Raw genomic sequence first — 14,963 nt, forward strand, 5'->3', positions numbered from 1 at the left:
TAGTCGAGCAGACATAGCCTTGTTAGCCAAGCTGACTCTGTTCTTTATAGTTGAGATAGTCTCAGTTATGCTGACTTTATCCCTGTTAGCCGAGCTGACTATTAGCCGTGCCAATTCGCTCAATCAACTGGCAAACTTTCAAATGCTCAGCTGATTGTGTATGTAACTAGTTATTGACCTTGGGGTAGAACACTCGGTGCTAGTGATCCGCTGGCCTTCAATACACTTTGACAAATTAAACCTGGTTCTCATATCGATTGCGAGACTCAAGCAGTGACTTGTGCAGCAAAACGTTTGCCACGTTATGCTCGGCGGCATATGTTCACATATAAGCTGCATCGCTAAAGATACATGTACTCGCATAATTAAATAAAATGTTCGCTCGCCATGCCATTTCTATAATGGTGACCCTCACCTGTACAATGCATTTTGGGAAAGTTTTGCCTGCGGCCTTTTGCAAAATTTGAACAGCGCTAAACCATTGTGATGCCACCCGCAGCTACTGGCAGTCCTCGGTGGTACCCATCAGGTAGGTTCCCATTTCACCGCTAATAGCCTGCGGTGCTGTCGCCAGTGCTTTGCGACGTATATGGGAACCAGGCTTTACTCTACAGTAAACAAGTATTAAATTGGCTAGCGCATTTTAGAACCCATGTCATTGGGCAGCGCAAATTCGACGTAGCATTTGAATTTAAAGTTGTGAACGTAGCTTTGGAAACTACCAACCAAAATGCTGAAGCGATTTGTGCATTAATGAATAGCAACCCAACAGTGAAACCCCGTGTTAGAGATCCTGTATGACAGTGACCATGATAATAATCTCATTACCTAAGTAGGCCTACAAGTACTGAATATTTCCTAGTGTCCTGTTGAATAAACTATTATTACCACTTGTACATTTCCACTGTTAATTCAAATTGTATTAATAATTATAATTATAAAACATGTTAATCGAATTTAGTAATATTCTGTATATTTTTTTATGTAGTCATATTTGTATTGTTTCATTATATGTAACTTAAGTTTATTGCATGACAGTACTTTGACTCTAAATGTAGTGAAAATCTTACAAGAATATTTGTTTGGCCAGCATGTACAAGCCACATCTCACTATTAAACAGAATTTGAGATTAACAAGTGCGACACACACCCAAGTAATTACCGGTAAAGGGCCGGTAAGGAGTTATCCGCTCTTACCGACATAGAGAGATTTTCAGCGTCCGAAAAACCAATCATTTTCGGTGACAGCTAGTTATCCACTGCCGGTTTAACATGATCGGTATTTATCCATGCAAGCCAATCGGTAAATGGTTATCCGGATAGATTTTTGTATTGGACAATCTACAGAATTACGATCTACGTGTGTGCGCGTGAGAATCTCTCGCACACTCAGCTGCTTAAGAAGGAGCTCGTTTGACATCTTGTGCCCAATTGCTATGTGACGGATTGAGAAAGAAATGAAAACAATTTTACGTCAATGGATGTTAAGGTTAATAGCAAAACGCATCTTTGACGAACACGCTAATAAAAAAGAGTCTCTCAGCGCGCATTTGCAATCACAACTTTTTTCTCAGACATTCTGAAAACACAACACATGCGAATTATATTATAACTCTTTTTTCAACAAACATTACCACGCTTACCTATATATATTTAGTATTATATTACGTTTTACACTGATAAAATGTAAAACATAATAAAATTATATGTTTTATATTTTATCAAATATGAAACGTATATTGTGTTTTATATTTGATAACACCCCTGTTTGATATTTGATACATTTGATATATTTATACACTTTATATTTGATTTATCCTCCTACCTGCGTTATATAAAAATGGGCAGTAGGTAAGCTGAAGTTAAACAGACACTGAAAACCATATACTGAACTACAATACTGACAATACCAAACTTTCTTAGTTGGCAAAGGATACCGAAGATGGTAAATATCAAGGATACCGACACCGGGAAAACCGATAAAAAAGTGCAAGGATATCCTATCCAGAATTAAATTACATACCTACCCAACACTACAGCAAATACCTTCAAACTGACTCATTACAAATCATTTGGATAATAAGTAAAACTTGTCTGCCCTTCGTGAAAATCTCTTGCAAAGTAGAAGACAATTCCTGGTTTTTTTTGTTCACCCACTATCACTTCACTCTCAAAAATGCAATTATAACATTGCTAACAGTGCTAATAATGTACAATAATGCAATGGGCAGATTTCAAATAGCTCTATAAAATGCTGTTTGGGCTATGCATATAGTGAACGATCGTTTTAAAACCAGCACAAAGTGATCTCATGCATTTTGTCACATTTGCGAAATGACAAACATTCCGCAAGACGAATTATTCTGCTTTTAAGGTCGTTGCATATACGCTTGTAACATATTAACTGTTTATTTTAGGTATTCAAAGTATAATTATTGATGCTTTTGTATATCCATGAAGTTTGAGTAGTTTTCTTTTTGCTACTTTAATGAAATGCGGTCAAGATGATGACTCAATTACCAAACAAGTAGCTTTAAAATAATTTTAAGTAAATGATAAATTAGCAGAAACTATAATAAGTAATACTAGCAAAGGTCGCATGTAGCCCTTCAAAAGTGCACCATTAGTGATGCTGCCAAAAATACCTTTTGTAGATAGTAGTGGTATGCATTTGGGAAACTACATGTATAACCATACACATAAAATACAGTCTCATGTGCCCTGAAAGATCATTTCGTGTAGTAAATAAGTACGCAACTACTTTTGGATGTAGAAAGAGGGTTGAATGGCTCAAACGGTACCGCGCTTAGCTGAGAGTCCAAATATCTGGGTTGAACTGCCATGCCGAGCTCTTCCTTTTACATTGCTCGTAGCTTGGATTCCTGCAGCCACACGGTTTAGCAGGCTTTTGTTACAGTATACAGAAAATTCGACAAAAGAACTGTTGCTATGATTGTATTTTTGAAAAACTGGTGTTTTAGTGAGCTCATGAATATTGTGAATATTGTGAATATTGTGAATATTGAACCAGTTAGACTATGTGTGTTGATAGCACATTATTAACCGGACAGATTCAAAATTGTGTACCAATTTCTTATCAGGAGCATTTCTTAATGAGATTAAAGCAGTACAATATGAGATTTCATGCTAGGCTACCCCTTTAGAAACTTACTTTACATGAGTGAGTCACAGCTTCCTATTCTTCCATTCATAGGCAAATTCTTAGCCACAAGAGGTTTCACATTCCGGATCAAATGACAATAAATTCATATTCAGTAAAACCTCAAGAGCTTTACAAAATGGCAAGATCAAAAAGCAATAAATCATTCTTTGCTAAGTGGATAGCTCTCTATTTGCTCCATAACAACCGTATGTTACAATAACACACTATAGTCGGTAACACTGATTATGGTGACATTCTCTTTCACCCGATTAAATCCACCCACCACCTTTACTGATTGATCAATGCTATTGATTTCAGTAGGCTCATACAACATAAATAAGCTATTTGGGGATCGTTTAAGCTTTAGGTATTTTTCATTCTACAAAGTGTAAAGTATATGTAATCAGCCTAATAAATTTCAAAATCTTTCCAATTCTACACTTTTGGCTTTTCAAAATAAAAAAGACTAAAGTTACATGTAATTTTTTATTTAATATACTGTAACTGTGATATTATTGGTTTGGATCAACCACTCTTTGTTTGTTTCATTGCTTACACTTACTTTAGCGTCTATGATTACCATAATTTTATGTTAAAAGAGGGCTCAGCTTCAACCTTCAACGCCAACTTAAATCAATTTTTCCAAATTTTGGTCAACAGCCAGATTATTGCTGCAGAAAAATAGTGGTAAAATATTGTATATTTCTTATTTATTTATTCATTTAAAATAATTTAGGTGTAAAGCAAACTAAAAGAAAAATACAACTTTACCGATCAGAGTAGGTCCTGTCGGTTTATCCACATGAAAAGGTGAGGATGAATAATCAATTTTGTCATGACTGAAACTCTTGGCATTCAGCTTGGCTGGCCAACATTCTAACACAGGATGATTGATTTGTGCACAAATTGAGCATCTTGTGGTCCTTTTAAGGGATCATGTAGCCACTTTATCTCTATGCTTTATTGGCACAACTAAGTTTCAAAGCACGTTAAACTGCCAGAGTAAAACATAAAAGTTTATGTTATATATGACATATCCTCTAGAGACCACCATACATTGTTTTCTCCCCAAACCTCGGCAAAAGAGAAAACAAAACTTTTAAGGCCAACTAAAAAGCTTTTGTTATGCAAATCAAAATGGAGATCTTGCTCCGCCTTGAACCTCAACGTTAAATTTCGATTTCTTATGCAATAAAATGCCAATTTTTTACATAAATTGTTTATGTTCTGTAAATTTTGTAAAAAAGGATCTATGAGTTATTAAAGTGGCTACAGGACTGTCACTTCTCGCTCTTCTTTTGGAGGGACAGTCCGATTTTTTTATAATACCCTGTTAGCAAGATTACACTGATAATATCTTTAATATATTCATGATAAAAGTTTATCATAAGCAAACATAAGTTATACTGATTTTTCTTCCATTTGGCAAATTTTTAGCATTCTTTCCGAAATGCAACTTTGAAACCTAATTAAATGACTAGCTGTGCTACCCAGCGTTGCCAGTGTAATAGAGGAGCATTTAGACAGAAAATTGATTATTATATAACATATAACAACATTTGCCATTCTAACTTTCAAACTACATATCATGAGAAAAGATTTTTGTCTTACAAACAATGAGAAGTAGTGAGAGTTTGGCTATTAGCCAGTTTAATAACGTGAGCGAAAAGCTTCTCGTGACGTTATGCTGTGACCCGTGTAATACGCAAAGCAGTTAGGTTTTGCTCTGATATAATGACTTATATTGGCAGGCTAGCAATTCGACTTCCGCAATGTTGTGAGCTAGGCATAAGACTGATGAACGGCTTAGTCCGAGATCGAATCTTCTTCGGTACAGAATATTGATTTCGACATTTTAAGATCTATAGCCGGATTTCCGACGAAGGAACACATGGATGGACTTTGAGAAATATATATATATAGATGAATCATTGTAATATAACATAAAGCAGTTTTTAAATTGATCAACTTCTCTTCTACGGTTGTAAGATATGCTTTTAAAATTTTACCCATACTTTCTTAAGGAATTTCGCGATGCTTATTTATTTTTTACTAAATTTCTCAAGTTCAATAAATCTAAAAATGAGCTATTAGTCTCGTTCTAACCCTTAAAAAACCTAAAAAGCAGACAACCACATTATCAGCTAAAACAGTGATCATTGTGCATATGTGTATTTCCCCTGGCTATCATTAGTATAAAACTGTTGTAGCTTCAATTGTGTTATTTTTGAGATTTTAAAAAGTGTGTTATTTTTAGTCAGTTTTGATAATAAAGTAAAAACTGAACCGATGTAGTTATTGATTGTAAATGTTTATACAATTTAAAAAAAAGTTTTATTTTCTAGCACGCTTAACAAAAGTGCAAAACAATCAAATTGGCTTTAAGTTATCTATTTAGTCAAATATAGAGCGTTTTAAAACTAGCTCAATTAATTATAATCGAGTGGTTAGCATCAAATTGCTCTCAAATAGTGGGACAACCACAAAAGCTGCAATCTTTAGGTTCTTTGTTTTACAATCAATTAACCGATCTTAAGTTTTTTCCCATTTTCATTTTTATGATCATAATTTAGTCAAACAATGAAACGTACAAAACCAAGCAAACCAACAAACAAACAACAAATGAGCAAATACACAAACAAACAGATAAACAACAACACCGTTGAATAAGCGAATAAACAAACGAAAATGTCAATGATGTTATCAATGTAACAAGAAACAGACTCGTATTAAACAAGTGTTTCTCGTGTACTTGTATTTACCAAGTAAGATGAAGTGTTAAACTGTCTCCAGCTAAGATGAATGGGGTAATATCGGCTATATCGTTTGCTGAGGGGAATGAGTACAGTGTGGAACTCTATTTAATTATTCCCTCAGCTATTTTCAACCCAACAAATCACTGCACGCTAAAATAGTGCAGTTGATTCTAATTATATGGGGTTTTGTCAATACCACCACAATGTTTAATTTAAATATTCAGATATGTATTTGGCAAGATACTTGTACCTGTACGTAAAAGCATAGTTTGAGAAAAATAATTTTGAATGCAAACAACTAGAATTCTAAAAATTCTTTTCGTTTCATTTCTTTTATTACACTGCAGAGTTTTTACTGATTGCTTAGATGAGCACAATGCAGTTTTATTGTTAATCAAGCTTCTAACTTAATATTTCTCTGGCATAAATAAGTTTAAAAGATTTTTAAGCCAAAAAGTTGCTCCAACTTAGAGAAGGAATACAATTTTTTTGAAGTTGTGGATTATCATCCCATTATTAGTTAAAAACATTAAAATGTTTAACTAATATTGGGATTATTACTAACAGCGAGAAATTTCATGAAGTCATAAAGGCTGCTGTCGGCAGTTCATATGACAATCATGGTTTTCTCAATTTGCTTTGATTACAAGTTTTATTAGCTGTTATTCCTGCTTCAAATTTTTTGTTAGGATTGTCTGCTTTAGCAATGTAACACAGGAGCAATTACCCTTAGAAACTTTTTACAACACCCCCGAACAGTTTTTGCAAGTCTCGAACCATTGACCTACTGATCACAAGCTGTGCATAAACACTGTACCATTGCTTGGAAAGTTTCTTAAATTGTTCTTTTCTGTAAAGACAGCAAGCAAATTTTACGAATTTTTTGTTTCATAACTTTTTTTTTTTCAAACAGAAAAAGCAGTTTGAATGTTAGTTGATAAGATCAATGGATCTTGTATCGAAGTACAATCAGACAAAAATAGAGTTGGTGACTAGAAAAAATAGACTGAGGAATATAATAACTGCTCTGCAAAGCTAATGGCAGTTGCCCATCATTTGTTTGAACTAAGAGAGAATGGGCCATGACTGAACATTGAAAAGCCAGGACTCTCGTCATTGAGACCACGGCAGCTATGATAACCAAATCTAAAAATGTAGATGATCGAGTAATATTAGTGAAATTTTGTAGAGAATTTTCTACTGATCAAGTTTTGTTGTTGGCGCATAATGAGCCAGCAGACTGTTTTTGAGTTATGATCTGATTTGCGAAGAACAAAACACCACAGTAAATTTTTTAGAGGTGAATACACTGACAATAAAGGTGTCCCCTAAATGGTGATAGCAGTAATAGTAACAAATAAAATTCACACCCAAGCATTCACTCCAATGCATGCACTCCAATCACAAGTGCTGCCTATTTGTCAACTTTCTCATTTTCTGAACACAGCTGCATTGGACCATCCTTTGGAACCCAAACCTTGTTTGGGCAATTTAAAACTCAGAAACATGAAGTTGGACGCAGCAGGTGTTCAACAGTATTAGCAGGTTTTGCGCAATAAACCGATGTGATATATTTTATATTTAAAAACACCTTCATATTAAACCACTTCGTCATTTAAAGCAACTTAATTTGATTTTAGTATAGCGTTTGTAAAAATTGTAAAGCATTATAGCAAAGGAGCAAGCGCTGCTTTTAGCGCTGGTTAATAATATAGGCTTCATCAACACAATAACGCAGTTCAGCTCTTATTCGGACACCTGTTAGTTCACTTCAATTGTGACAGGGTCACAAGACACTCCTATGTATTATAGAAACATGTCAGCTATAGAAACATGCGGAGTTCCTTTCTCAAGCACATGATTAACAAGAAATGAGAAATTAATTTCCTGCATACATTGATTAGTACAGTGGGCCAGAGGAGCTGCATAAAACCTGACAACAAGGTACATGTACAGGACAGAATACCCTACTCTAGACAGTTGTAACCAGTTGTAAAATATATTTAGATTCTTTTCTGAGAACTGAAGGGCTCAGAGGCAAACATCAGAGCATCTCTATTAATAAATTCTTTTTTGTCATTTTTACCCACTAATCCGTGTTTTCATATTGTATATTCCCTATTGCATTTCTCTATTTTTTGATGATGTTTGTGCAAACCTTACACACATTTAATCCTTGCCTGTTGATACATTGTCAAGTTATTGGCTTGTTTATTTGTTTGTTTATTTCATCAATAAAAAATAGAAAAAATTCAAGTAAAAACACATCACGTGGTTGTCAACATAAGAGTGCATAATCAATTTCTAATAATAAACAATAAATATAACAACACAAAGGAGGTGATGACCAGGCCTATATGCCTATATGCCAATATATTTGGTTGTAAAACTATGTCTGACTTTGGAGAACTAGCCTGTTGTACACCCAGCTGAGAATTATTTGGTTAAGGGTAAAAAAGTTCCAGGAATCGCCGGCTTAGTTTGAAATATATTCAGCATTTAGGTTGAAGACAAAACTTTTTTCAGATATTCAGACTAGGAATACTTGCATGAGAAATAAAATGACTCATGTTATTTGTATTGTTGTATAAAAAATATTATTTATAGTATCTTAAGTAGCAACTTGATATAAATGTAGATAAAATAGGTAATTCATCTCCAATAAATCTGAATTGACTTCCTACAACATATGCAAAGGCTATACCATTTTTGGTTTCGCAGCTGTAAAATTATCAGGATAACCAAACACGGTTTTAAGCCCGCATATGAATGCACAAACTGCTATTCAAATATTGGGAACAAGAAGATATGTACTTTGGTACACACATAGCTTTGGTGCTTCCTAGCACATTTTAGCAGTTACATTGTGTTGCATTTGTGTGAGATCACATGGTCATGGTTCGCATTAAATTAAATCAAGGATTTCATGTAGGATGTCAAACCTATGACTTGCAGATGGGATGCTTTAGGGCTCCCTCAATATTATTTATAGCCTGACAAGTATCAAAATGAGAGATCAGTGTCTATTGGCTCATGTAAGAGCTGATTAGAATAGAGTGTGACAACCACTTGTTGCGTAAAATTGGACTTGCATAAAAAGGATTATGAGTTGGATTTGCAGTGTTGTAGTTATTTATGCTAGAAATGTTGACATTTCAATATAAAAATATTTCTAAACTATTCAGTATAAGGACTAATCTATATTATATCGCGGTAAAAAGCAAGAAAAATTTAAAACAGCCAAAACTAGATTTATTTTGTTTTTAATTCCTTTCAAATAAGATTTAAATGGAGGCGTGGCAAAGATGATGTTTGGCTACTACTTTGACTTTAGTCTGTTTTCACTTTTTAATGCTTTCTGAACTACTTCCAGTTTTTATTAAAAGTTAGAAGTTATTTTTTTTTCTGCTTTTAGCACTTTCAAAAAACTGATAGCAATAATAATTATAGTAACAATAGTACGGGAATGAGTTGTCAAAAAAATCTGAAAATGAACTGAGAAGGTCCTCGTTTTTGCCAGTTACATTTAAATACCTTTTAAACAGTTTGAGAAAAGTGAATAAAAATTTCACTTCTTTTCCTGATAGTCAAATTTACTATATTTTAAGCTTTTGTAATAACGATATAGTAGTAGTAGTCACAATCTTTAGTTTTATGGTGAATAACTTAAAATCAAAACTAGCATACAAATATGTAGAAAAATAAAGAGCTATTTCAGACAAACACTTTAGTAATAGCTATAAAATAACATAACCACTTTGAAGAATTTTGACTTATTTAAAAACCTATAGACATATCTAAAACCTATAGACATATATAAGACCAATAAACATATCTAATACTTCTGAATTCCACTAAAAACTGCGACAAAACTGCTAGATTTCCAGCAAGCTTCAAACAAGGTAAGTTTTTTACATAATAAATTGCACATGTAAAGCTCAAAATTTGGCTAATATTTGCTTAGTTTTAAACTCAGAGGTTTAGAGACCTCCACTAGTGCACTGAAACAGAATAGTGTTGCTAGCGGCACATTGAGTATTTCTTAATCTGAACTTGGATCGCTGCTTTTCAAATCATTGTCTTATAAGCAAAGGTGCTCTGTGGTGTCTAAATTCATTTAGCCACCCGCAATATAGCTCTAATTTTGAATAACTTTTTAACAAAGGTCGAGTTCTCTTTGGCTTGGCAATTCTTAAAACATTCAATCATAGGCCTAAAAGTTAAAATATGTATTAGATTACTAACAGAAGCCTGGCGCCTGTGACCACTCATTGCTAAAACAGTTGATGACGAGGTAGGAAAACATAGAGGCTCTAAGATTTTTGTTTGTATAGAGCCTCTACTATTAAGTAAAAGCTTACCCTTTGTGAGCTCAGAGATGACCTTAGCTGAAGAAGTTAAAAAATATACGGGAGATACAAGCTGAATATTAGCACTAGTTTTTGTGTGACAACCTCTGAAACAATACCTTTCAGTTTTAGCCCGATCTGACAAACTACGGATTATTTTTAGCTGCAGCACTTTCATTTTTAGACTATAATATCTCTTTTACTGGCATTTCAAGTTCAAGAGCCTCAATGAAAACCTAAGAACTAAAACAAGAGTTTCACTTATCTAATTATTCCCTTAATAAGTCAGCAACCTGTTAATTTGTGTCATATTTCATACTCCATATTTAAGCACTTCAATAGCAACTTTATAAATTACATTTACATGCCCCAGTGTTTAAAGGGATGCACCATCATTGCCAATGAGTTTTTTCACCTGGTTATTGATTATTCTAAGATATGATCATTGATACCCCTTATTCAATGGCTCTTATGCAGTGCATATGCCATGACCCTGTTTGCTTTATTCAGATGCACAAAGCATCCTTTAAAGGCTATTGATTTTTTGCAGGTTTAATAACTTGCACATAGAACCACAGTGTTCTCGAGTATTCCTTATGGATGTATTCATGCCTACAAGTCTGTCTAATACAGTTTTCAGTTAGTTTCTGATAAATAACAAAGGGTTATTGTGTGATGAACAATACATATATTTAGGAGCGTGTACAGTTTGTTTTCAGTTATAGCGCTTGTTCCGAAGTGAGTAGACCATAAAGCTGAAGCACTGAGACATCCTAAAGGCAAGTACAAGTACAACCAAATAAGCATAGAATAAATCAAGGTAAATATTTTCAGAAGCAGTTTTCATGAAGTAAAGGCTTTCATTGTATTGTACTTGATTAAACTATTCAACTTGGCTAATTGTTAGGGTAAACTTCACATATTATTTTATATCATTGCATGTAAGATGTTTTCTCATCATTTTGTGCAAGCTGTCTGCACTCTAAACATAAAACTAGCTTGTTTATGTGAGGTTTGACAGATTTATTAGCTAGGCTATTGTAAAAAAATACTATGTTTCGAGTTTTAAATATCCTAATTTCCAAACCTTATGGTGCACCATATCAATGAAAGATTTCTGTATGCAGCCTATATATAAAGTCTACCATATTTACAGAAGCAACAGCAAAAGCAAAATAATGTATTCGTCAACATTTTGTACCAAACAATCTAACATTCTGTTCAAAATTCCGAATTCCTCTTCATCATTTTCTGAGTCAAGTTTGCCAGCCAGTTAAGGTTCAACATTGACGCTGGTTTCCTCAAAAGCTCTGACACTAACCCCTAGCCTTACCTTAGCAAATAGGTTTACAATATATTCGCTTATGATGGCGTAACTTAGCCACTGCTATCTCCCGGTTGAAAATAGAATTCTAAGCGCGTCACTTTATCAATGCCACGTTTCTTAAATTAGTAAATGGTAATTAGCAGCGCACCACTACTGTATACTTACCATGGTTTCTGTTTGGTTTCTCAGAAAATGACTCAAGAATCGTCACAATAGTGCACTTACAAAAAACACCCAAAATATCTTAGAACTCAGTCTACACACAGGGCGCACCGTTTTAAAAAGCCCTCAGTAGCTTTTGAGAAGACTTTAGACTTTTAAGCACACTTTTCAAGCACAAATATGGTAATCGTCCTACATGATTGTACAATTCTTGAACCAAATTAACCATTCACACCGTCACTGACTGATGCAATACTTATAGTTAAAATGTTGCAGGTACTTGTTAATAATACAATTGATCTTTTAATTTCAGTCTTTTCACTATGGCTGTCAATCCAGCTTATGACCAGGATGGTTTACGCACAAAAGAGAAGTCAAATATTTCTATTGATGACTACATCATAGACTTGTTCGAAGGCTCTGAAACAGAACAAGCAAGCAATGGAGACCTGAGCAGGCATACAGGTAAAAAGTAGCTATTTGTATGTATTTTGCCAGAAAGATACTTAAAAACTATTTGTAATTGGTTGTTTGCTAAGATTGATTTGTGATCTCGCAGTTTATTGGCTAATATGCTTTCTATGGCAGACGAGTTTATTTCGCAAAACAAATTCACATTCTAATACGTTTTAACCGCAAGTAAACTATCCTCTAAAATGACACACTATTGCTGTAAAGTCAAGATGAGTGCCTGACACTGCTACTCCATTTAGTTGCATCAAGCAATCAAGGGCCATTTCAAGCTAAAACCAAAAGCTTCTGTAACTCATAGCAACAAGTGTCCAAGGTAGTAAAAACTCTTTACAAAACAAAACTATTGAATCTTGAATGTTTACATAATCACTAGTGAGTTGAAAGAACCTTTTAAACACTGAGTAATAATTTTGTGTATGTTTTGTCTAATGCAAGGGAATAATACAAAACAAGCTACGATTGTGTTAGCTTAGAACACAATAATTTGCAAAGAACTGTACGAAGAAGTTACTATATGTGCTTTCTTTAAAAATCCTTGCTTATAAAACAAAAGCTACCGCTTCAAGGCTTGCAGAATATAACCACATGGAGCAATTTCTCTCTCCATAATCTGTCAGTTATATCTGAGGAATATTATCAAAGCGTGAAAAAGTTTCGAGAAAGTAAGCAACTTTGAAGAATCCTCATTTTTTTAGCTTTGTGAAGTGGTAAGTTTTTAAACTATTAGTAAAGCTACCTGTGATTGTGTTTGCGCCAGAGCACTACAAAAACCAAACTTGAAAAAAGAACTAAGCAGAAGATTTCCATTGAATTTAGGAAGGGCCAAGTCAAGGATGTTCAAAAGAAAAAAGAAAATCAAAAGGAGGCTGAGAGACTTCCTGGCTGTACGAGACCTAGAAAATGAAAAAAAGTACATCCAAGATCATTTTCATCAGAGGTGAGAGAGAAAAGGCCTTATGCTGGGGGCTGACATCCAAGTTTACAATTAAATTGCTGTTTGTTTAAGGTCATCAAGAACTTTCACAAAATAGGGAAGATGTTGCATTTCACCTTATTAATTGTTCTACTAACACAGAAAAGTGCTGATTCATATAATCTAAAAATAATCAGATACATTGCTTAATCATGGCAAAAGTTTCAAACAAAAACAAGAAAAAAATTGCTCAAAAATACCCTATTTCGTATTATCAATGAGAACTTTATTAAAGCAGTTTTATAGTAAATCAATATTTTATAGCTCGCCACAATCCTGCAAATGCTGTTGAATGCAAATGTGAAAGATTTTTTAGCAGCAAAGTCTGACATTTCAAAGTTTGAGGCTATATTGCACGTTCAAGTTGAATATTTTTTTAGAATTTCATATACAGCAGTTCACAAAACGACTGATGATGTACCTGATGGCCAAGTTAAGCTACAAAAAACACAATCGTTTGGCCGAATCAGTTTCCAAGTGGATGCTAGAACAAGCTATATGCCTCCGGTATGGAAAGTATCAAATGCTAAAGACTTCATTATTAGCTTTTATTGGGTTCATCCTATATGGTTTGTATGGCTTCAAGCTATGTAATGATGTATTTGCAGATGCATAATTAAAACTACAAACAAAAAGGTATTTATCAGTGTTCATTTGTTGCTACAAAATGTGTAGTTTCTCTTTAACTTGTTTAGGTAGTATTAATGTCACTTTCACTTCTAGAGACAAACCATTCAATAACTAAAAACTAGTTTTTCATTTATACTATCTACTTCATTTCGAATGCTTTTAGTTTTGCTTATTCATCCTAATCTCTATTCTCTCAGACTAACTTATTTATTGATACGCTACGTTTTGTAGTACATCTTGGTAGACCCTTCGGATTCTAAAGACAAACTTTTAGGGCTCCTTCTTGACTACTGGCAGCTGCCTGAACCAAAGTTGGTAGTATCCATAGTTGGTGGAGCTAAAAATTTCAAGTTTGAAAAGAGCAGAGCAAGTACCATGTTTAAGGAAGGCCTTCTTGGACTCGCTACAACAACAGGTAATTATGTGTATGAACCTGGCAGTTAGGTATTACTCAGGATTTTTACTTAAGACTTTTTCTACATTCGCTCACTGCTCAGAGAATATTGTCGCTTTGCAAAAGGTTTCTCAGCATACTAATTTAAGTATTGAATCCCTTAAGCATTGTTTCAGGAGAGATCATGATTGACAGTAAAATCAATATATGCAAGCATTGCACTCATTGACCACACATAGTAGGCTATTTTACTGAACATAAAACATCAAAAACAGCAAAATAGTGCAGGTGACCTTGAACGCTATTTAACGCTCTCTAATCAAACAAACTAAGCTATCTCGACAATCAACCGTGAAACATTTTTCTTCCACAGCAACTTGTGAAAAGATTGTAAGAGGTTTGGATACTTTGAAAAATAAAAAAGTTGCAAACTATGTGAAATACTTTAGAAAAATCCAACGAAATAATAATGTTGCCTATCCTTAAAATAATTCAAAAATTTTGCGGATGTGACCAGCTGCAAACAGCGGGCAGCATCTCTACATTGAACTAATATCATTGACTAAATGGAAGGTTCTCATGGCATTTTAAAAATAAAGGTCATTGTTTGCATGTACAAACATGATTTTCATAGCGCCGCTAACATGTAGTGGGTTTCATAGGTAAAATTGTAAAGTATACCGTGATCAGAGTGTGGTGAAATATGTATAATTGTCATGAATGAAAAAAGAAAAA

General features: G+C 34.0%; 1 protein-coding gene and 1 long non-coding RNA gene across 2 annotated transcripts in view; both read left to right on the plus strand.

Moving 5' to 3' along the window:
• The first annotated feature begins 12,125 nt into the window (after positions 1–12,125).
• On the plus strand, positions 12,126–13,707 carry LOC137401403 (uncharacterized). Its single transcript, XR_010979329.1, has 3 exons — positions 12,126–12,222; positions 13,048–13,168; positions 13,585–13,707. It is a non-coding gene; the product is annotated as an uncharacterized lncRNA (long non-coding RNA).
• A 502-nt stretch (positions 13,708–14,209) lies between these two features.
• Positions 14,210–14,963, plus strand: part of LOC137402442 (transient receptor potential cation channel subfamily M member-like 2) — a 33,205-nt gene continuing 32,451 nt past the window's right edge. Inside the window, exon 1 of the mRNA XM_068088941.1 lies at positions 14,210–14,249. Within this exon, the coding sequence (XP_067945042.1) occupies positions 14,210–14,249 (40 nt within the window). The remainder of the gene's footprint in view (positions 14,250–14,963) is intronic.

This window comes from Watersipora subatra, chromosome 8, assembly GCF_963576615.1.
Source record: "Watersipora subatra chromosome 8, tzWatSuba1.1, whole genome shotgun sequence".
NCBI lineage: Eukaryota > Metazoa > Bryozoa > Gymnolaemata > Cheilostomatida > Watersiporidae > Watersipora > Watersipora subatra.